Consider the following 20,741-nt stretch of genomic DNA (forward strand, 5'->3'; position numbering starts at 1 on the left):
AGCAGCCACAATGGCCAGTACTGTGCCGATCTGAAGCTAGGAGCCAAGAGCTTCTTCCGGGTCTCCCATCGCATGCAGGATCCCAAAGCTTTGGGCTACCCTTGACTGCTTTCCCAGGCCATAAGCAGGGAGCTGGACAGGAAGTGGAGCCGCTGGGATTAGAACCAGCATCCATATTGGATCCTGGTGCATTCAAGATGAGGACTTTAACTGCTATGCTATCGCACCGGGCCCCATCTGCTGGCTTACTCCCTAAATGACTGCAATGGCCAGAGCCGAGTTGATCCAAAGCCAGGATCCAGGTACCAGGAGAGTTTTCTCGGTCTCCTACAAGGGTGCAAGGTCCCAAGGACTTGGGTCATATTCTGCTGTTTTCTCAGGTCCCAAGCAGGCAGCTGGATGGGAAGCAGACCAGCCGAGATACAAACTGGTGCTTACATAGGATCCCAGCTCTATGAGCCGCAGTGCCCCCTCTGAAGCACCCCTTCTCAGCTCCCTCGCCCAGCTGCAAGTGCAGCGGCCCAGTCCACAGAAGACCCAAGAAGTCATCCCTCACTAGTTAAACATGCCCTCAGCCACTGCTCCCCCAACACGGCCACAGCCCCCTGTGCTGTATGCCTGGGGCCAGAGCGATGTATCCTGCCCAGTGTTCCCTGCCTACAGCTGTGTGGTGAGCTGTGTTTTCCACATAGCTTAAAAGATAGAATAGGCAACTCTGCTGGCACACTGGTATAGGTGACAGTTTGCATGAACCTGGCCCACAATGCCTGCCAGGCCCTGGCTGCTTTTCTCCCAGCAGTGGAATATTTGCCTAGGGACAAGGTAACCTGGGCCGTTGCCTATAGCAGAGGACAAATCAACAAGGCTGGTTATTATTCTCCACTTTGTTTTGCTAATGGCTGTCTACATAAGTCAGTGTTCACGACTAAACTCATTCTGAATTCATGGACTGAACTCCCCTGCGGTGTGTTACCACTGCCCAGCATGTGTGTCTCCCACATTTATCTCTCATTTGCTGCTCACTTCCTAAAGGCCACAATAATGCAGAGCCAGATAGGGATCAGAAGCCTGATTCCACTTGGCCTCCATTGCTTAGGGTCACAGCTGCTGGAGGGGTCACAACTGCTGGAGGGGAAGGGGCTGCCCTAACATTGGAGAGTCCACTGCAATCCCCATGGAGGACCCAGCTGCAGGAGCCTGTGGAGGAGCCATGGCTTCAGGGCGGGCTTTCTCAGCACTCCTGGACCCACAGGCAGACGAGCGCGGAGCCAGTGAGGCATCTCCCAGAGGAATCGGTGCTGACTGCCAGTGTCCAGGCACAAGTGCTCTCTCCGCCCCATGTGTGTCCTTGCGTGCAGCTGCTGCAGAGCTAGTGGGCACAGTAACTCCTGGCATGGTTTAGCCACCAGGACAGAGGCTGGTCAGAATGGGCACCTTGCATGCTTACACACACCCACAAACATGGCACGCAGAGGCAGCCCACACACATGTACACACACCCACAAACATGGCATGCAGAGGCACAGCCCACACACACATGTATACACCCACCCACAAACATGGCACGCAGAGGCACAGCCCACACACATGTACACACACTCACAAACATGGCACGCAGAGGCAGCCCACACACATGTACACACACTCCAGCACACCCAAGTGCACACTGATGTGCCCGGCTGTACGTGCACATCACACACACGGAAGAAAAAGACAAAAGCTGGCTTGCAGTGGCAGGTGAAGAGACTGGCTGACTGTGCCGCCTCCTGGTTCTGCGGGTTCTGGGCTGCGGGCTCCTAGATGTGGCCACAGCAAGTGTTCTGATGCTCCACAGTACGTCGTGTGCAGATGGACACGTCATGACATGGTCCTGTCTGGGCTGGCACAGCATGGGACATTAACCACATGGGCTGTGGGCAATCTGGCAGGTCAGGAAGGGCCATGTGGCCAGCACTTTGGCCCTGTCCCATTCTAACTCAGTGCCATGCTCCCAGTAGCTGCAGGGGTTAGTAGGTGAGAGGCACACACAACCAGCCTCACACAACAGAGTGCAAAATTCTGTATTTTTGTGGGGAGGGTTTGTGTCTACAGCGAGCACACAGTGTGGCCCCAGGGCCCAGCCTGCACTGGCCATGGAAGCTGCAGGTGGGCAGGCCACATGGGAACATGGACTGAGGCCTGGGGATGGCCACCTGCCCAGCTGACTGACCCAGGTGAGGCATGAGGCGCCTGGCGGGTGGAGCGAGTGAGTTACAACCTCATTGGCGGAGGCAGGGTTCTGAGTCCCTTGGCCGGGCAGAAGCCACCCACCCTGGAGGTGCCAGAAGCCTCACATGCTGTCCCCTGCCCCGAAGACAGAGCTCATGGGAAATGCCATCCAGGTGGACACAGACACAGCGTCTGCAGGGTGGACAGCTGGAACTCAGTTGGAAAACGCATGACAGTGTCACTAGGGTGCAGGCATGCACGCACACAACTGCACACATGTACTTGTGTGTGGACACATGGGTGTGTGGCACCCACTGGGTGTGCAGCTGTAGTCTGTAGTGCCTGTGTACGCACACCCTTGTGAACAGTGTGAGCCCCAATGTGCTGTGTGTACACCAAACCAGCTCAGTACAGCCAGAGAGGAAGCAAAGAGGCGCCGGGCTGGGCTCTGTCTGGGAGCTGGGCGCCCTGGGCAGACAGCAGTGCTAACGTGCAGCCTGCAAGTCCCATACCCTGGCAGCTGTCCCCAGTACCACTGTCCCCAGGGTGCTGCATATCTGGGCATTTCCAGGGTGACTGGACCCTTCCTTTCCAGGGCCTTCCAGAGCAAGGCCTGGCTCCCAAGTGCCTGTGTGGGCGAGGTTACCTGGTAACAGGTAGGCCGCTGCAGGCCCGGTGTTTGGGCGGCCCTGGGCGGGGAGCATTGCCTGTGAGCAGCGGGTGCCTCTGGCCCTGAGTGGGCAGGGTCCAGGGTCTGCAGGGCCGTGAGATGCTGCTTGCCAGGCTACACGGTCGTCTCATTCCTCCAGGGCCCCGTCCGGATGTTGCCTGTTCCGTCGGTGCCGTAGGGCAGTGGGGTGCGGGTGTCACCCTTGAGTGGCCCGTTCTGCCCTGGGCTTCCGAGGGGCAGGGACTGTGTCCGGTGCAACAGCTCCAGGGACCCAGGCCGCAGCGCGCACCCGTAGAGCCCAGGGCTGGTCTCGCCGTCTTCGGCCTGGCCGACCACCGCGAAGGGGTCGGCCTGGGCACAGCAAGGCAGCGCGTGCGGCACGCTGGGGCCGTCCAGGGAGCTGGGGGCGCTGTCCGAGTGGGAGCTGCGGGGGCTGCCGTCCAGGCTGGACCGGAGGTGGTAGGCGTACTCGTGCCCGCCGAAGTAGGGAGCCTCGGGGCCGGCTCGCAGGCAGCGGTGCAGGTGCGCGCCGTGCGCGAAGGTAGGCTCCTCACAGGGCTCCGCCTCAGCCAGCTGCTCGCAGTGCATGGCGGCGCAACAGGGCGTGGCCGGCGACAGGCAGCTGGCGCGGCCCTGCGCAGCCTGCAGGTTGGTCACCTTGCAGTGGCCGGTGAAGGCCCGCGGCTGGCCGGGTCGCGGGGAATCCTGTAGGCAGGCGGCGGGCCCAAGTGCGTCCCCGTTGGCGTCGAGCGTGGGACACTGGCCGAGTGGGCCGTGCGCCGGGCGGCAGGACCACCAGCATCGCCACACGTCCTCGCGCTTGGCGCAGTGGTGGATGAGCACGAAGAGACCGAGCGTCACACAGAAGGCGCCGTAGAGGCAGCTGAAGACCATGTCCAGGAAGGGGCCCTGGGACACGGCCAGCGCCCCAAAGGCCCACGTGGCATCGAAGAGCAGCAGCGTAAAGGCCGTGGCCCGCAGCTGGGCCTTGAACGAGTGCTCGTTCTGCAGCCGCGAGGGCGCCGGGGCCTCGCAGGCAGGCGGCGTGGCAGGCGCCCCGCGGCCCGGGCCTGCCTCGGGCATCGCCAGGCGTTGCCGCTCCTCCGTGCATCCGCGGAGCTCGTACCTGCGCTCCGGATGGCGCCGCAGCTGTACATAGGTGCCCAGGAAGTACACGCAGGTGACCAGGGTGATGCAGGCGGTAGGTCCGTAGAAGGCGCCCAGGCTGGGCTCCCAGGCCATCCAGCAGCTGTGGGGAGAGTTGGTCAGAGTGTGCCTGACCTCGGGTGAGGTTATTCCAAGTTGGTGAATTTTGCGGCAGGAACAGGGGTGGCCAGGCATGTGCACTGGGCAGGTGGGACGGGAGAGGGGTCAAGCACAGGGCTGGGCAGAGGCTCGGGGACTGGAGAGGTGGAGTGCCAGGCTGTGTCCACCTCAGCTGAAGTCCACGTGCTCAGCCCTTCCCTGTGTGTCTGGGGGCTGAGGAGTGAGACCAGAGGGGCTCTGCACACCCCGAGAGGGACCAGGAAGGCAGCAGGGCCCCTTCCCCCGCCCCCTCCCCTAGGGTGGGGACTCTTGTGGCCAGGGTCCAGGGCAGCGGCCTGCACAGTGGTGGTACTCACTAGGCCACATCCGCATCCTCCGTCCCGTAATTGCCGATGTTGGTGGCCGCCGTGACCCCGCAGATGATGAATGGGACCCCCCCACTGAGGAGGTAAAACCTGTAAGGACCAGTCAGGGGCTCACTCCCTGGGGACAGAGGCGGCCAGGAGCGGCTGGGTGCCCCAGGCCTGGCCCTGCAGTGGGGAGCTGGAGGGGGTGGGGAGGTCCAGGCAGGTACTGGCCTCTGTCATCCCCGTCGGAAGTGGTGGCCTTGGGAAAGACCAACAAGCAGGAATCCCATCCCCAGGTAGCCCAGCCTGTGGGACTGAGCATGGGGTCCCTCAGGATGGGCAGTGTGTGGCAGGACCAGCCCAGGGGTCTTGCTGCCCTGGCAGGTGAGAGGGGCCTGGTCTTCTGGAATTCCAGATAGGAAGGCCCCCTGGGAGCCCGTGGTTGCCATCTCTCTCCAGCACCTGACCTGCCCGTGAGGTCCTTCAGGTTGGGCCCACAGGTGGCATGGGGTCAGGACAGTGGTGTGGGAGGGGATGTGAGTAAGCACTGGCCAGTGAGCTGCCTGGACCCCAGCATCTCACCCATACCCAAAGCACCAGCTCTGGTCCTGGCTGTTCCACTTCCTGCCCAGCTCCCTGCAGATAGATGGGCACACAGTGAGCATGCCCAATGCCAGGCTCCTGCACCCAGGTGGGAGTCCTGGTGGAACTCCTGGCTTCAGCCCTGAGTACCACAGCCAACTGGTGGGTGAGCAGGCGGACAGAACACCTCTGCCTCTCCCCCACTCTCCCCACTGTTCTTTTAAATTAAAATAATGTTTTTTTTCAACTAAGAAATCTTCATATTCCCTGAAGAATTCCCGTACCTGCATCGGTGATAACCAGGGTGTTCAGAAAGTTCTAGGAAAATGGAGCATAAGACTAGTGTGTTTCAATGCAGGCCTTACCTCCAGCTGACATGCAGAGGGCCTTAGTCAACAGATAAATTCATGGAAGATTGTAGTACACAAAATCCGATTCAAAATGGATAGGGGTGTGGTGTGTGCTCTGTGTGGTGTGTGTTCTATGTGGTGTGTGCTCTGTGTGGTGTATGTTCTGTGTGCTCTGTGTGGTATGTGTGTTCTATGTGGTGTGTGCTCTGTGTGGTGTATGTTCTGTGTGCTCTGTGTGGTATGTGTGTTCTATGTGGTGTGTGCTCTGTGTGGTGTATGTTCTGTGTGCTCTGTGTGGTATGTGTGTTCTATGTGGTGTGTGCTCTGTGTGGTGTATGTTCTGTGTGCTCTGTGTGGTGTGTGTGTTCTATGTGGTGTGTGCTCTGTGTGGTGTGTGTGCTCTGTGTGGTGTGTGCTCTGTGTGGTGTGTGTGCTCTGTGTGGTGTGTGTTCTATGTGGTGTGTGTGTTCTGTGTGGTGTGTGTGTTCTATGTGGTGTGTGTGTTCTGTGTGGTGTGTGCTCTGTGTTCTATGTGTGCTCTGTGTGGTGTGTGTTCTGTGTGATGTGTGTTCTGTGCTCTGTGTGGTGTGTGTGCTCTGTCTGGTGTGTGTGCTCTGTGTGTTCTGTGTGCTCTGTGTGGTGTGTGTTCTGTGTGGTGTGTGTTCTGTGCTCTGTGTGGTGTGTGTGTTCTATGTGGTGTGTGTTCTGTGTGGTGTGTGCTCTGTGTGGTGTATGTTCTGTGTGCTCTGTGTGGTGTGTGTGTTCTATGTGGTGTGTGTGCTCTGTGTGGTGTGTGTGCTCTGTGTGGTGTGTGTTCTATGTGGTGTGTGTTCTGTGTGGTGTGTACTCTGTGTGGTGTGCTCTGTGGTGTGTGTGTTCTGTGTGGTGTGTGTGCTCTGTGTGGTGTGTGTTCTGTGTGGTGTGTTCTGTGTGGTGTGTGTGCTCTGTGTGGTGTGTGTTCTATGTGGTGTGTGCTCTGTGTGGTGTGTGTTCTCTGTGTGGTGTGTTCTGTGTGGTGTGTGTGCTCTGTGTGGTGTGTGTTCTGTGCTCTGTGTGGTGTGTGCTCTGTGTGGTGTGTGTGCTCTGTGTGGTGTGTGTGTTCTGTGTGGTGTGTGTGCTCTGTGTGGTGTGTGCTCTGTGTGGTGTGTGTGCTCTGTGTGGTGTGTGTTCTCTGTGTGGTGTGTGTTCTGTGTGGTGTGTGCTCTGTGTTGTGTACGTTCAGTGTGGTATCTGTGTTCTGTGTCCCATGTGTCATGTTTTCCGAGTGTTGTGTGTTTGTGTTTGATGACTTTAGTCCCATTGGGCAGATTGTATTGAAGCTGGAATGGCATGTGCCGCCATGGTCACTGCACAACTCAGGAGTTTGAAAGCAGGCAGGGCCTTGGGCCACATCATTTCTAAGGGCTGAAGGGCAGACAGGTGTGGAGGAGCCGGGCTGAGATGTAGGTCAGGGTGAAGGGTGGGAGGTGCTGGGAAAGCCCTGTCTGCTTGCCCCTCTGGCCCCTCGTGCTCATGGTGTCGAGCCAGAAGTTGCAGGACCTGGCCCCCCATCCCTCAGGCCCAGATGGCTTCTCCTGAACAGCCAGGGAGCAACTGGGTGCTGCTGGTGCCACGTTCTGTGCCTTGGGACATGGGAGAGGCCAGCCGGGAGCTCAGGGAGTCAGTGCTCTTCCCTGGAAGTCAAGCCCTTAAAGCACCAGAGGACAGGCATCCAGGGGTGTCCTGGGCATCAGGGTGTTCAGGGTGTCCGGGCTGTCTCGAGGTGTCCAAGTGTGTCTGGGGGGTGTGCAGGGGTGTCTGGGCATGCCTGAGCGGTCCAGGGGTGTCCGGGGTTGTCCAAGCGTGCCCAGGGGTGTTAGGTCTATGTCCAGCGATGTCTGATGGTGTCTGAATGTGCCTAGGTATGTTTAGGGGTGTCTGGAAGTGCCTGCGGATATCTGGGGGTGTCTTAGTGTGTTCACGTGTGTCCATGTGTGTCTGGGGGTTTGCAGGGGTGTCTGGAATGTTCAGGGGTGTCTGGGAGTGTCTGAGTGTGTTCAGGTGTGTTCAGGGGTGTCTGGGGGTGTCCAGGCAGACAGGCACAAGGCAACAAAATAACAACATCATGATCCCTCAGAGCACTCAGCCATCAGCTAGTGCCTGGTGGTCTCTCGAGTGCTGGTCAGTGAGGCCACCACATGGAGGGAGCAGCCCCTGGCCAGTGTGGCCATCCTTCTCAGTGACCTTGCTGGGAAGTCCACAGAGAGAAGCAGGAAGACTCCTGGGCTCCGCCTGTCTCTTCAGAGCCAGGAGGCACCTGATTGGTCACAGGAGAGGAGATGGTCTCAGAGAGATTTTCAGACCCAGGGGACCCTGCAGGAGACGCAAGCCCCAGGACCGGGGGCAGCAGAGACCCCCAGGCAGGTGGGCAGAGGAATCAGCTTTGTTCAGGGAGGCACTGCAGCTGCATGGGGCAGCCTTTGCATTCAGGGCCAGAGGGAGTCAGGCCAGAGTTGGGGGCCGCAGCCTCCATTTGCCAGCCACCCTGTGAGAGCTGCAGGCAGACTGTCTCCCACCAGCACCCGGCCCCAGGCCAGGGCAGTGCCAGGTTGGGGTGGCCCTACTGGGGACAGCAAATGGCAGTAGGTGTGAAGGGTCTGCTGTAATCAGCTGAGGCATTCCTGGTGGTCAAGTGCCAATTGCTCCTTGGAGCCCATGTTTCTCACATACACGAGTCAGGTCCAGTCCACGAGGTACCCCTCTCTCTGGCATCCCCTCCCCCAGGTGCCCTTGCATCCTGACCCTGGGTGTGGGCAGCTCACCACAAGGTGCGTCCAAGCACAACCACATTCCTACCTGGTTTAGGGTGAATCCCCTCAAGAGAGGCAGAGAGTTCCGTGGGGGCAGCACGAGGGGGAAAGCCACCTGCCCATCATCCACCATCCCCTTGGAAACAGCATAGCTTCCCCTTGGAAGCCCCAATACACCCAGAGAAGCCAGAGCCAGAACCCCACCCACCAGGAGCTCCTACACAATCAAACCCTGCCTGCCATGGTTCCTCCCATCAAGTCCCGCCCACCAGAGCTCCGCCCCACCCACCCAGAGCCCCACCCACCCAGAGCTCCTCCCACCGAGCCCCACCCACCCAGAGCTCCTCCCACCGAGCCCCGCCCCAGGATAGTGCTGGGCAGACAGGGTCCTCAGGGGTTGAGACCCTGTGCAGTTGGCGAAGACCCAAGGTGGGAAGGGACGTGGGTGAGAGCCTGATACCTGAGCAGGGGCTGCTTGGCATCCGGCCGCTCTGCACCAGAGCACGGTGGGGCTTTCCTGGTCACCTGCTTGTAGATATTCCTAGCGGTCACCAGGATCCACAGCGAGCTGGACAGTGTGGAGTAGTGCAGTGCTATGCCCACCTGGGAGGGGACAGTGGTCAGCCATGCCCCACCGTTGGGCTGCTCAGCCCCTTCTGCCCCCTCCAAGAGACCACAAATAAGGGCCTGGACGCACAGGGAGACCCTGGGCGGCCTGGCCCTGTTTCTCCGCTGAGGATGCCCTGGGGCCCACAGCCTCACCCAGGCGTCTGCCAGCAAGAGGAGGGCAGAGGCAGAGGCAGGGCGCCCCAACACCAATGGACACATGGACATGGACAGGAACTGGATCCCACCATACCCCCAGAGCTCCCTGCCAAGCGGGTTCTGACCCCCCGCTGCCTCTGAGCCCCAGCTGGGTCTCTTCTGGGGGGAGGTGAAAGGTTACCATGATGAGGGGCAGGAGGCCCCAGGCTGAGCAAATGCCAGGAGCACCAAGGGGTGCCCCATGTGCCCAGGTGGGACCTCAGCACGGGGTGGGAGTGGAGGAGGAAGACAAGGAGGAGAGGCAGACCGAGCACACCAGGGGTCTCCTGGACCCAGGCCTATGTGGGTGCAGGGTTACTGTGCAACACCGCTGGCCACCGCCTGTCTGGTGGTGATGTCACTCTGTTGCCATAACAACCGTCACCCTCCACAGCCATCAGCACTGGACGGCTCTGTCTGGCCCTGGGAGCCTGCCCTGACAGGCGGCGTGGACGTTTGTCCAAGCTGGGACCTCACTGGGAGCCTTGGACCCTCCCCCACTCTGACCAGGCCAGCCGGGCTGGTAGCACTCACCGCCTGGCACAGGACTGGGTACTTGGTGCGGTTGATGCCGCCGGCAAACACGGTGAAGGTCAGGGCTGCCTGGAGGCAGAAGTTGAGGAGTGCGTGCCGGCCCTTGCGGCTGATGCGGATGGCACTGGGGAGCGACCGCAGGTCAGGAGAGGCCCTCTCCTGCAGGGCTGCAGCTGGCCCAGCAGGGGGGCAGGAAGGGAGTGGGGGCTCAGTGCCCACACTCAGGCCAAGACACGGGCTGTGGCTGTGGCCATGGCCGGGACTGACGGCCGTGGATTCCCAACCATGCCTGCGGCTCAGGTGCTGCCCCATGCTTGACCCCCTCATGTCTCCCACCTGTTCCTAGGTGCTGCTAGCACCCTGGGGTCACCCCACCCAGCACAGAGGGGGCCGAGAGGCAAGCTCAGACCATGGTGCAGGGCTGGGACAAGTACCCAGCTGGAGGGGTGCCCAGGGAGGGGATTGGGAGCCCTGCTCACCTCTGGTGCACGACGTAGGTGAGCACGGAGGCACACAGGCACAGCAGCATGACTGCGGTGCAGGCGTACACCACAGGGTGCAGGAAGTCCCCTGGGTACTGGGGTAGGGAGAGCACGCTCTTCAAATCCTGCAGGGGGTGGAAACCCTGTGAATGGCACCCCCACCCCCACGGCAGACCCATCCCCCAGGGCAGCTCCAGTCCTGGTGACCTTCTGGGTCCTGGAAAGGCTGGAGGCTGAGGAGGATCTGGCCTGGGGGGCGCTTGGACCTGGCCTGGCCAGCCCAGGGGGCACTCAGAGCCAGCCCGGCCAGCCCAGGGGGCACTCAGAGCCAGCCCGGCCAGCCCAAGGGGCACTCAGAGCCAGCCTGGCCAGCCTGGCAGTGGGCGCTCAGACCTGGCCTTGCGAGCCTGGGGGGTGGTGTTGGGGAGGGGTGTTCAGAACTGACCCACTCAGCTTGGCCAACCGGAGTGTCTTTAGCCACCGCAAGCCCACTCAGACACCCCACACCCACAGGCTCTGCAGACCAGGCCCCCAACCCATTCAGGCACCCATGGGTTCTGCACCCATGGGCCCTGGGTTCTGCTACCCCAAGGCGCAGTACAGGGTCAAAGTTGGGTTCCTGGGTGGGCGTGTCTCCGAGCGAAGCCACCGTGGGGGAAGGCTGGGTCCTTCTCTTCTCCCACCGTAACTAATGGCCAAATATGTCTGGGAGGCAGTGGGCTGGCTCTGGTTTGGGGTCTTTGCCACCCTCTTTGGGGCTACCCTGGCCTCTAAGGGTGTTGGGGAGTGAGCTGGGGAATGGGAGTGTGTCTCTCAAGCAAAATGGGAGAAAGCCCCCAAACCATGAGGCTAAGAGGGTCTCAGGCCAGAAAGTCTGGAAGTGGCGCGGATTCCTGACTGTGCTATGGTCACACCCCTGCCGGCCTGGGCTGGTGCCCTGCTGCCCGCTGTGTCCACCCCTCAGGGGCAGAGGTGTAACGCTGCGCCTGGGATGGCCTTCGCTTTGGTGCAGTGATGCCAGAGATGGGAGCCTTGACACCCAGCAGCCAACACGCCCCCGGCGTCCCCTGGGAGTCCACGTTGGCCTAGCTGCTGCAGTGCTGAGAGCGTGTGCCTGACCTGTGGCGTGCCAGCTTCCCCTCTCTCATTGCTCTCGGTTCAGCTGAATTTGTCATTTTCAGGGTGTTCTACCAACCACCAGCCTGGCCGCTGAGAAACATGGGAAGAAAGAGAAGTCGGGCAGAAAGAGCGGCCTCGCCTCACTCAAGGCTGACCCCGGCTCCCAGGGGCGTGCGAGCGACACCTTGGCCAGGGCAAGGGGGCCTGTGGGGATTTCTGGGTCTTCCGCCTGGTGTCCCTGGTTTTGCCGTTTTTCCTCCTGGTTCTAGGGTAATGGAGAGGCTCTCACCAGTGTCTACCTTCCAGGGAGATGAGTGTCGGGTTGCCAACATTGTTGAAATGCCAAGGTGGAATGCGAAGCGTTTATGTGGTCAGAGCACAGGCGACCTTAGGGGCGCTGGCTGAGTCTGTGGTCTCCCTCACGGAGGGGGTGTGATCCGGAGAACCAGACTGACATGTCCAGGTGTCCCCTCTGGACCAGCGGTTCACAATGCAAGTTCTCGAGTGAAGGGAATGGGTGGGATGACCGACCAATCAGCTGTGTAGAAGCTTCCAGCAATATAGAGCATGAGTGAAGGGAGAGGCAGGAAGTCAAGGACATGAAGCAGCTATGTGGTGGCGTCGGTCAGTGGGTGGTCTCTGCACCTGGCGGGCGGCGAAGTGGATGCAGGGAGTGGCCGCTGGGCCACAGCAGGCGGTGAGATGGACACAAGGAGTGGATGTATGAAGAGGTCGCAGGCCCTGGGTCTGACACGAGCAGAAGCCCCGCTCGCTGCCTCCCCATTGGCAGTCCTAGAGATCCATGACACATTCAGCCAAAAGGAGAAACACAAGAGTGGCAGAGTCCACATGCAATAGCTGCCTGTCTACACCGCAGCATCCCACACTGCCCTGTCCACACCACAGGATCCTACACTGCCCTGTCCACACCGCAGGATCCTACACTGCCCTGTCCACACCACAGCATCCCACACTATACTGTCTACACAACAGGATCCCACACTGCCCTGTCCACACCGCAGGATCCCACACTGCCCTGTCCACACCACAGGATCCTACACTGCCCTGTCCACACCGCAGCATCCCACACTGCCCTGTCCACACCGCAGCATCCCACACTGCCCTGTCCACACCGCAGGATCCTACACTGCCCTGTCCACACCGCAGCATCCCACACTGCCCTGTCCACACCACAGGATCCCACACTATACTGTCTACACCACAGGATCCCACACTGCCCTGTCCACACCACAGGATCCCTTGCTGCCCTGTCCACACCACAGGATCCCACACTGCCCTGTCCACACCACAGGATCCCTTGCTGCCCTGTCCACACCACAGGATCCCACACTGCCCTGTCCACACCGCAGGATCCCACACTGCCCTGTCCACACCACAGGATCCCTTGCTGCCCTGTCCACACCACATGATCCCACACTATACTGTCTACACCACAGGATCCTACACTGCCCTGTCCACACCACAGGTTCCCACACTGCCCTGTCCACACCACAGGATCCCTTGCTGCCCTGTCCACACCACAGGATCCCACACTATACTGTCTACACAACAGGATCCCACACTGCCCTGTCCACACCGCAGCATCCCACACTGCCCTGTCCACACCACAGGATCCCACACTGCCCTGTCCACACCACAGGATCCTACACTGCCCTGTCCACACCACAGCATCCCACACTGCCCTGTCCACACCACAGGATTATACACTGCACTGTCTACACTGCAGGATCCCACACTGCCCCGTCCACACCGCAGGATCCCACACTGCCCCGTCCATACCACAGGATCCCACACTGCACTAGCCACACCACAGGATCCCACACTGCCCTGTCCACACCGCAGCATCCCACACTGCCCTGTCCACACCACAGGATTACACACTGCACTGTCTACACTGCAGGATCCCACACTGCCCTGTCCACACCACAGGATTACACACTGCACTGTCTACACTGCAGGATCCCACACTGCTCTGTCCACACCGCAGGATCCCACACTGCGCTGTCTACACCACAGGATCCCACACTGCACTGTCCACACCACAGGATCTCACTCTGCCCTGTCCACACCACAGTATTACACACTGCACTGTCTACACCACAGGATCCCACACTGCACTGTCCATACCGAGGATCCCACACTGCGTTGTCCACACTGTAAGATCCCACACTATGCTGTCTACACCACCCAAACTCACACTGCACTGTCCACCCTGTAAGATCCCACACTGCCCTGTCTACGCTGCTGGATTCCACACCACAGGATCTCACTCTGCACTGTCCACACCGCAGGATCCCACACTGCCCTGTGCACTGCAGGATCCACAGGGCCTTTTCCATCGCACACATTGTCCCATGATGTGAGGAACACATAACTAGATTATTGTGGGGAGCTGATTATCCCTTATCTGGAGGAATGAAACCCGAGTCTATAGGTGAGGAGACATGTAGAAATGGTCTACTGTGAGGAGAGAATGCCTGAAGGCTTAACGTGCAGACACCACACCTGCATGAAAAGCAGGCACCTAGGAGGTCAGTGCTGTGGTGTAGCTGGTAAAGTTGCTGTCTGTGGGGCCGGCACAGGGACACTCTAGGAACAGGGCTACCGTGAAGGGCAGGGCCACTGCGAGGGGCAGGGACACTCCAGGGACAGGAGCACTGTGAGGGGACATGAGAGCGAGTGCTCAAAGGCTCAGCATTCTACCTGCTTGCGCAGGTGCTGTCCTGAGAGGTGGCCCTCATGTCGGGGCCTGGGACTTGGGTGGGCAGCTGCAGGCAGGTGCCCACAGACAGGCAGCAGCTGAATGGGCCGGGTCAGGAGGGTCAAGGTGGCCACAGCCTTCTGTCCTTCCGTCCCTGGGTCCTAGGGTCTACATGTATGCAGGTGATGTATTTCTGCATGGACACTCCAGGGACAGGGATACTCCAGGAACCCCTGGAGTGCATCTTGAGACCCCTCCCCAGGCCAGCTAGTTCAGCTTTCAATCCAAGATTCTGAGAACATGAGCTGTGGCTTGCCCCCACCTGGCAATGCCCTGGGAAGGCGCTGCCCCCACCACCCAACCCCCATTGACACCGTGCATTTCGTGTTTGTCCCAGGTCTGAGGCTGAAAACACAAGAGAGGTTATTCAGGAAACAGGTGTCTGATTCTGGGAGCCAGGGGGCCCCAGGCCCAGCCACTGGGTGGTCAGCGTGTGCGTCCCCTTGTGGGGATTCTGGACAGAATGTGCTGGCTGGCCTTGGGCTGGGAGCCGCGAGAAGGGGTGACGAATCCAGCCAAACACATCTCGTGAGTTTGGATGTTTGGAATCAAACAATAAGTTGAGTCGGAGACCCCGACAGAGCCCTCCTTGTGAGGCGGGTACTCATCCCAGCCCGACCACGGACGCCCTACACTGTCCTCCAGGGCCATCAGCATTCTCTGCACGTGCCCAGTCCGTGGCCGCCTGTCAGCTGTGCCCGACCAGCACACACACTGCATTATTCACACAGCCGCCGGCTTCCCTGCAGCCACGGGCTGGCGCTCACAGGAGCCTTGGGGAGGCTGCTGTGGGTCCTGCTGTGGGGTCCTGCTGGAGCAGACGGCGCCCTGCGTGGAGTCTTCCTCTGTTCCCCCTCCCCAAGCTCCCCACTTTGTGATGGGAGGGGCTGCTAGGCCCGACATGGTGTCCACGTGGCAGTGTGATGTGAGCCCACGGGGAGCTTGTCACCTCTGCTGATGAAGCGATCCGACACTGCCAGCGGCCGCAGCTCATGCCAGCCAGTAGGAACCAGCCCTTGCGGCCCCGCCCCCAGCTGGGACACCAAGGCCTCTGCCCCAAGCAGCTGCCCCTAGCTGGCCTGGCCTAGTTCCTGGCCAGGTACTTACCATGGGCACTGGGAGTTACGGTGTGGGCACCGGTGGAGCTGGGGTCACTGCTCGGGGGTCACGTGGTGCCCTTCTCCCTGCCAGCCGCCATGGCCACCCAGAAGGTCAAAGTCCCACACAGCGACCCTGGGCTCCGGCTTCCCCAGGAGGTGCCCAGGGTGGCTGTGCCAGGGCCAGCACGGCTCCTGAGGCTCACTCATCTGCAAAGACAGCGCATGGTCAGTGCGTGGCACCGGGGTCTTGCCTGCCCTGCTCCTTGCTCCTGCCGCAGCCCAGCCCACCAGGGCCACAGGTAGCAGCCGCCCGCCGTCCTCCCACCCGGAGCTTGCCTCCCTCTCAGTCTCTCAGCTGCTAGCCTGTGCCAGCTGCCAGCTCAGGGCCCTGGGGGCCTGGGGATCTGAGGTACCACGGTGCCTTCCAGCAGACACTGCCCTTGGGGATGGCACGGCCCGGAGGACCCAGCGAGCTGGCCACCCCGAGGCAGCAGTGCCCACGGAGCCACACGTACGATCCGTGTTTCCCACTGAGACCCGAGTGCCTTGAGCCAACCTCTCCAGGTTCAGCAGGCCGGTGGGCGGAACCTTCCGCTGCGGCTGCGGTCGGGCCTCCGGGCTGGCGACTCCCCGCGCCGGGACCGCTGCGTCCCCGGCTGCTTGGCGCTGGCGACCGGGCTGAAAGTTACTCGGAGCCCGCTGTCTGGGCGGCAGGAATCGCCCAGCCCTGCGCTAGCGCTGCTGCAGCAGCGCGGCCCTGCCGAGTGGACACTGCGGCCAGCGGCGGCCCCTGGCACGTCCGGCTGCCTCCCACCCTCGGCTCGCGGCTCTCCCCGGGGCGAAGCGGCCCAACTTCTCACCTATTCCGGCAGAAGCGGCTGGAGAGGCGCGGGCGCGAGCGAGGGCAGCGATCAACAGATTGCAGGGCTGCGGCCGGCGCCCGCAGCGCCGCTCTCCGCGCGGGCTTGGCCGGCGGCTTCCGGCCCCGGAGCCGGGGCGCGCCCGCCTTCCGAGGCGACAGCCGGGGACGCAGCCGGGCCGGGAAGCAGGCGCCGTAACCATGGGGACTGGGGGCGGCGCGGACGGCGACTCCCCGCCGCAGCAATGGTTCTTCCCGGCCGCGCGGCCGGCCGCCCGCCCGTCACACCGCAGCGCCGATTTAAAGAGACACCCGGCCCGCGGCGGCCGCGCCCCGCGAACGCGCCCCCCGGCAGGCGCGCCGCCCGCCCGCCGCGCGCCCGAGGGAGAGCCCGGCTGCCGGGGGGCGCGGAGGGAAGCGGACCCTGGCGGGTGCGCATGGACCTGTGCCGGAGCCACTCGGAGCCGCGGCCCAGCGTGAGTCAGCAGGGCAGGCCCCGCCAGCGCGGGAGAGACCCCGACGCGCCCCCCGCGCCCCCGCCCCGAGAGCCGCTGGCGGGGCGGACTCTGGGTCTCCCCGAAGCTCCGCTCCCGTCGAGGCGCGGCTGATGGACGTCGCCCGTCGGGAGGGGCCGCTGGCCTCGCCTGGCCTCGCCTCAGCGTGCTGGTCCCGTTGGGTCCCCAGGTCGGGGCTTCACCCGCGAGCTGGTGAGGACGCAGAGGCAGGCAGAGCGGATGCGGCGCCACAGCCTGCGCCCCACCTCCTCCTCCCTGGGGTGGCTCTGATGGGCCTGGCAGGTGGTGCCGTTGCTGGGTGAGTCCCCGTGTATGCACAGGGAGAGTGCCTCGGCCCCGGCCCACTCAGAGCCGGTGGGAGGTGTCTGCTTCCGACCCTGGGCGCGGTTCTTGGTGTCCCCGTGGGGTCCTATGCTGGGCGCGAACAGAGCAGCACTCCCGCAGGATGGAAGACTGAGGCACCCAGTCAGGTGCCCTGCGGGGCTCCAGCCCTACTGTTTGTGCAGCTCTCAGGGAGCCCACGGAGGCCCGTGTGAACCCCAGCTGTTGGCCGCTGTGTGCACTCGGGATGGTGTGGCAGCGATGGCAGCTGAGGCTCAAGTCTGACATGGTGGCCTCTCTCCTTGGAGCGAAGAGGGTGTCGCCCCTGGTTGGTGAAGACTCAGGGTGCACTATGCCCCAAGATGCAGGGGTCTGGGCCTTTTCTCTGCATTTCATACACAAGGCTATGCGTCCTGTGTCACAGCTGCCTGTGTACCTGGGAGCACCAAGGGGAGAGTCCTTGCTGGACCCCAGCAGCCCAAGCTAAGACGCCCTGTGCCCTCCCTGTGCCCTCCCTGTGGCTGACCGGCTCCCAAGAGGAGAACATGAGGGGGATGACCAGTACCACGTCAGTACCATGGTCAGTGCCATCGTCAGGACCGTGGCCAGGCCCTCAGCTGGGCTCTTGGCCAAGACCATGGAGGCAATACAAACCACATGCTCATGGTGCCCTCCAAGGCCCCCAGTGCATGGGTCCTCGCCCATGGCTCTCCCAGGCCTCGCTGCTGGGTCGCCTCTCATGGCTCTTCTCCCTGCTGCCCTTCCGCATGTGCCATGGACACTACAAGTTCAAGTTCATGTACTTTCTGTGTGTCCTGAAGCTTTGTTCTTGGCTTGATTTGTTCTGATCATCTGGGACAGAGAACTCCCGCCGACGTGTGGGGGTGTGGCCTCCCCCAACCTGGAGGTTGAGGAGGAGGGTTCCTCAGAGAAAGCTTTCCCCCAAGAACCTGTCAGCCATGCTGCGTACTGGAGCTGCCCCCGAAGTAGCTAAGTTCCTAGGCAGGGGTGGGTGTAGACTCAATGGACCCCTTGCCATGTGGGTGGGTCACCCAGTGGTCAGGCTGAAAGACAAACGCCCCAGGCACGGCTGCCAGCTGGGCTCTATACTTAGAGAAGGGGGCACCTGGCTGCTGAACGCAATGCCTGGTAGCTGGATCTCTGGCGTGGGCACTCAAGGGCCGCAGACTCGCAGGCTGTTTGTGGGGGCCAGAACATTACTGGGATAACGCTGCTTCGTGTTGGGGTTGGACGTGCAGCTTGGAGACCTCAGTGTGGGGGAGGAAGCCTTGGCTCCTGGACGCTTTGAGGGGCCAAGCTGGCAGAGCAGGTGGCCGTCCATGGGGGTCACATGCTTGGCCCAGTAGGGCACAGCCCCATGTGCTCAGTCGCCCTGTGCCAGCGACGTTTTCACGAAGCCAAATGGAAAGTGGCTCTCTGGTTGCCATGACAACAACCAAGTCCCCAGCGGTGCTGGTGGGAACTGTGCAGGCCATTCCTGCAGAGATAAGGTCCACTTGGTCATGCCCACCTGGAGACAATTTTGAGAACTGAGGAGCAAACCCCACTAACTTCAGCATCCTTGTTGCTGCTGCTTCCTCTGAGAGAACTGTTTCCTCTCACCCCTCCCTTCATCCAATCCCTTACACCCCTCACGCTCACCCCTCCCTTCATAGCCCTGCCCTCAACCCATCTCCATTCTGCTTCCTCTCACTGCACCCCACCCCCTTCCCCTCTCATCCCTCCTTTCACATCCCAGCCTCTCTCACCCCTTCCCTACTCCATCCCTCTCATTGCTCCACCCACATCCCATCCCCCACACCCTTCCAACCACCCCAACCCCCACTCCTCCACCCACACTCTAACTCTCACACAGAAGCCCTTATGGGACCGAGTGCTCTTCTCAGGGCAGGGCTCCTCTTTGGGGAGTGGGGTGATTCTAGAAGGTCCCTCTCAGCTCTACCCACAGGGTTCCAATCGGGTCACCCCTGGGGACATTGCAGCCCTTGCTCCCCCACCCTTCTTCCTATGTCTGATTGGCCACCGTGCAGCAGGCTGATCGAAAGGGCCTGGTGGTCAGGGACCTGGTGCTGCTAGGCCCCGTGCATGGCCAGGATACCTACTGCCCGTGGCCTCTGGCCTGGCTCCTGTCAAGGCTTCTGGAAATGGAGCCAGAGCAATTTTACCAAATTAGATGTGGTTGAGAGTGATTTGTGCCGCCTGACAGTTTTGTTGATTATTTATTCGTGAATTCTGTTCCTGAGTCAGTGTTTTTTCTGGTATTAGAATCTTGGCAACCCAGTGCTGGCTTCCTGATTCTTTGTATCTTGTACGTTTCTTCCTCTTCTTTCAAATGTCTTTGGGCCTAAAAATAATCTCTTTATTTTTGAATTTCTAATATTTCCAGCCAGCTCTTCCAGGAGTTGAAGCAACCTAGAGAACTGACAGGCAGAGTGGGCTGTGGTCACGGGGCCGAGGCTGTGCACCACAGTGAGGAAAAGCAGCTCGTTGTGAGTGTGCGCTAGAGTGGTTGTGTAGGATAGCGTGAGTGTGCGACAGTGTGTGCACAGTGAATATGTGCAGATTGTGAGTGTGTGCAGTGTATAGCAGTGTGAGTGTGCACCACGAGTGTGTGCAGTGAATGCAGGTTGTGAGTGTGCAGTGTGCACAGTGTGTGTTTGCATAGTGTGTGCACAGGGTGTGGGTGTGTAAGAAAGTGTGCACATACATCACGAGCGTGTGTGCACAGTGAGCATGTGTGTACAACAGGGTGTCCATGTGCAGAGTGTGTGAACACAGTGTGTCATGTAGTTGTGCACGTGTGTGCACTGGGAATGTGTGCCCAAGGGCAGGTGTGCAGCACAGTGAGGAAAATCAACATGTGAGTGTGTGTAGGGTGTAGAAGCAGAGGTGGACGTGTGTTCGTGGTCTGGGTTTGAGTGTACCTGCGTGCATGCATTTGTGTGGGAGAGAGTGCACACATCTGGAAGGCACGTGCATGTGTGTATATGTCAATGTCAACATGTGTGTCTCCGTGTATCTCCGTGCACAGGTATTTGTGTGCATATGCCAAGCAGTCTAAAGCTGTGTCAATCACTCCTGGGAAGTCAAGAGGTGGCTTGTGTGCCTGATCTGGCAGCCCAGCTTTGCCATCAGCACTTAGGGCCACGAGCAGGAAACGGGTGCTCAGCATTCCTAGTAGGGACTGCTTTGAGACCTGCCCAGCTTCATCTCGATCACCTGGCAGCTGCTGCTTCTCCATTCGCAGAAAGAAGCAGCAACTCCTGACCTGCAATGGCCACTGCCTGCTACTTCAATCCAGAAAGCAGGTCGTGGGCCCGGCGCGGTGGCGCAAGTGGTTAAGGTCCTAGCCTTGCACGCCCGGGATCCCATATGGGCGCCAGTTCTATCTCGGCAGCCCCGCTTCCATTCCAGCGCCCTGCCTGTGGCCCGGGGAAAGCAGTAGAGGACGGCCCAAGGCTTTGGGACCCTGCACCCACATGGGAGACCCGGAAGAGGCTCCTGGCTTCGGATCGGCATAGCATCGGCCGTTGTGCTCACTTAGGGAGTGAATCATCGGACGGAAGATCTTCCTCTCTGTCTCTCCTCTCTGTATATCCGCCTTTCCAATAAAAAAATAATAAAAATAAATCTTAAAAAAAAAAAAGAAAGCAGGTTGTACAACTGAATTCATCCTGTTGTGGCAAGGGGAGGCAAGGACACCAGGGTATTCTCAATCAAGGGGAGATATCAGTTGTCAGTAGGGCCAACAGGCCTGGCAACTACTGGGTGGCTGCCCAGAAGAACACTGACCACAGGCACAGTGACCCCAGCAACACACTGACCTCAGGGGCACAGTGACCCCAGGAGCACACTGACCCCAGGAGCACACTGACCCTACGCACACACTGACCCCAGGAGCACAGTGACCCTATGCATACACTGACCCCAGGGGCACACTGACCGCGGGGGCACACTGACCCCAGGAGCACACTGACCCCAGGAGTACACTG

The 20,741-nt window shown here is 60.6% G+C and overlaps 2 protein-coding genes across 2 annotated transcripts; one reads left to right on the forward strand and one right to left on the reverse strand.

Moving 5' to 3' along the window:
- Nucleotides 1-2,853: 2,853 nt before the first annotated feature.
- Nucleotides 2,854-15,163, reverse strand: ADGRA1 (adhesion G protein-coupled receptor A1). The gene is made up of 6 exons (XM_040991698.1): nucleotides 15,041-15,163; nucleotides 10,030-10,157; nucleotides 9,551-9,674; nucleotides 8,673-8,815; nucleotides 4,501-4,599; nucleotides 2,854-4,127 (listed from the first exon to the last, which is right to left on the reverse strand). Exons 1-6 carry the CDS (start codon nucleotides 15,041-15,043, stop codon nucleotides 2,993-2,995), a joined length of 1,632 nt encoding a protein of 543 aa, XP_040847632.1. The 5' UTR covers nucleotides 15,044-15,163; the 3' UTR covers nucleotides 2,854-2,992.
- Nucleotides 15,130-16,500, forward strand: LOC121164345 (translation initiation factor IF-2-like). Its single transcript, XM_040992474.1, has 2 exons — nucleotides 15,130-15,189; nucleotides 15,598-16,500. Exons 1-2 carry the CDS (start codon nucleotides 15,130-15,132, stop codon nucleotides 16,498-16,500), a joined length of 963 nt encoding a protein of 320 aa, XP_040848408.1.
- The last annotated feature ends 4,241 nt before the right edge of the window (nucleotides 16,501-20,741 follow it).

This window comes from Ochotona curzoniae, unplaced genomic scaffold, assembly GCF_017591425.1.
Source record: "Ochotona curzoniae isolate NIBS_2020 unplaced genomic scaffold, NIBS_Ocur_1.0 contig_66, whole genome shotgun sequence".
Classification (NCBI taxonomy): Eukaryota; Metazoa; Chordata; class Mammalia; order Lagomorpha; family Ochotonidae; genus Ochotona; species Ochotona curzoniae.

Excerpts from the sequence above, each read along its gene's own strand:
- ADGRA1 (XM_040991698.1), bottom strand. Across the intron at positions 8,816-9,550 it reads ACCCAGTCCTGTGCCAGGCG|GTGGGCATAGCACTGCACTA; the intron begins GTGAGTGCTACC and ends GTCCCCTCCCAG. Across the intron at positions 4,600-8,672 it reads GCCAAGCAGCCCCTGCTCAG|GTTTTACCTCCTCAGTGGGG; the intron begins GTATCAGGCTCT and ends TGGTCCTTACAG.
- LOC121164345 (XM_040992474.1), top strand. The coding sequence starts at position 15,130 with ATGGCCACCCAGAAGGTCAAAGTCCCACACAGCGACCCTGGGCTCCGG. Across the intron at positions 15,190-15,597 it reads GGCTCCGGCTTCCCCAGGAG|GTTCAGCAGGCCGGTGGGCG; the intron begins GTGCCCAGGGTG and ends CAACCTCTCCAG.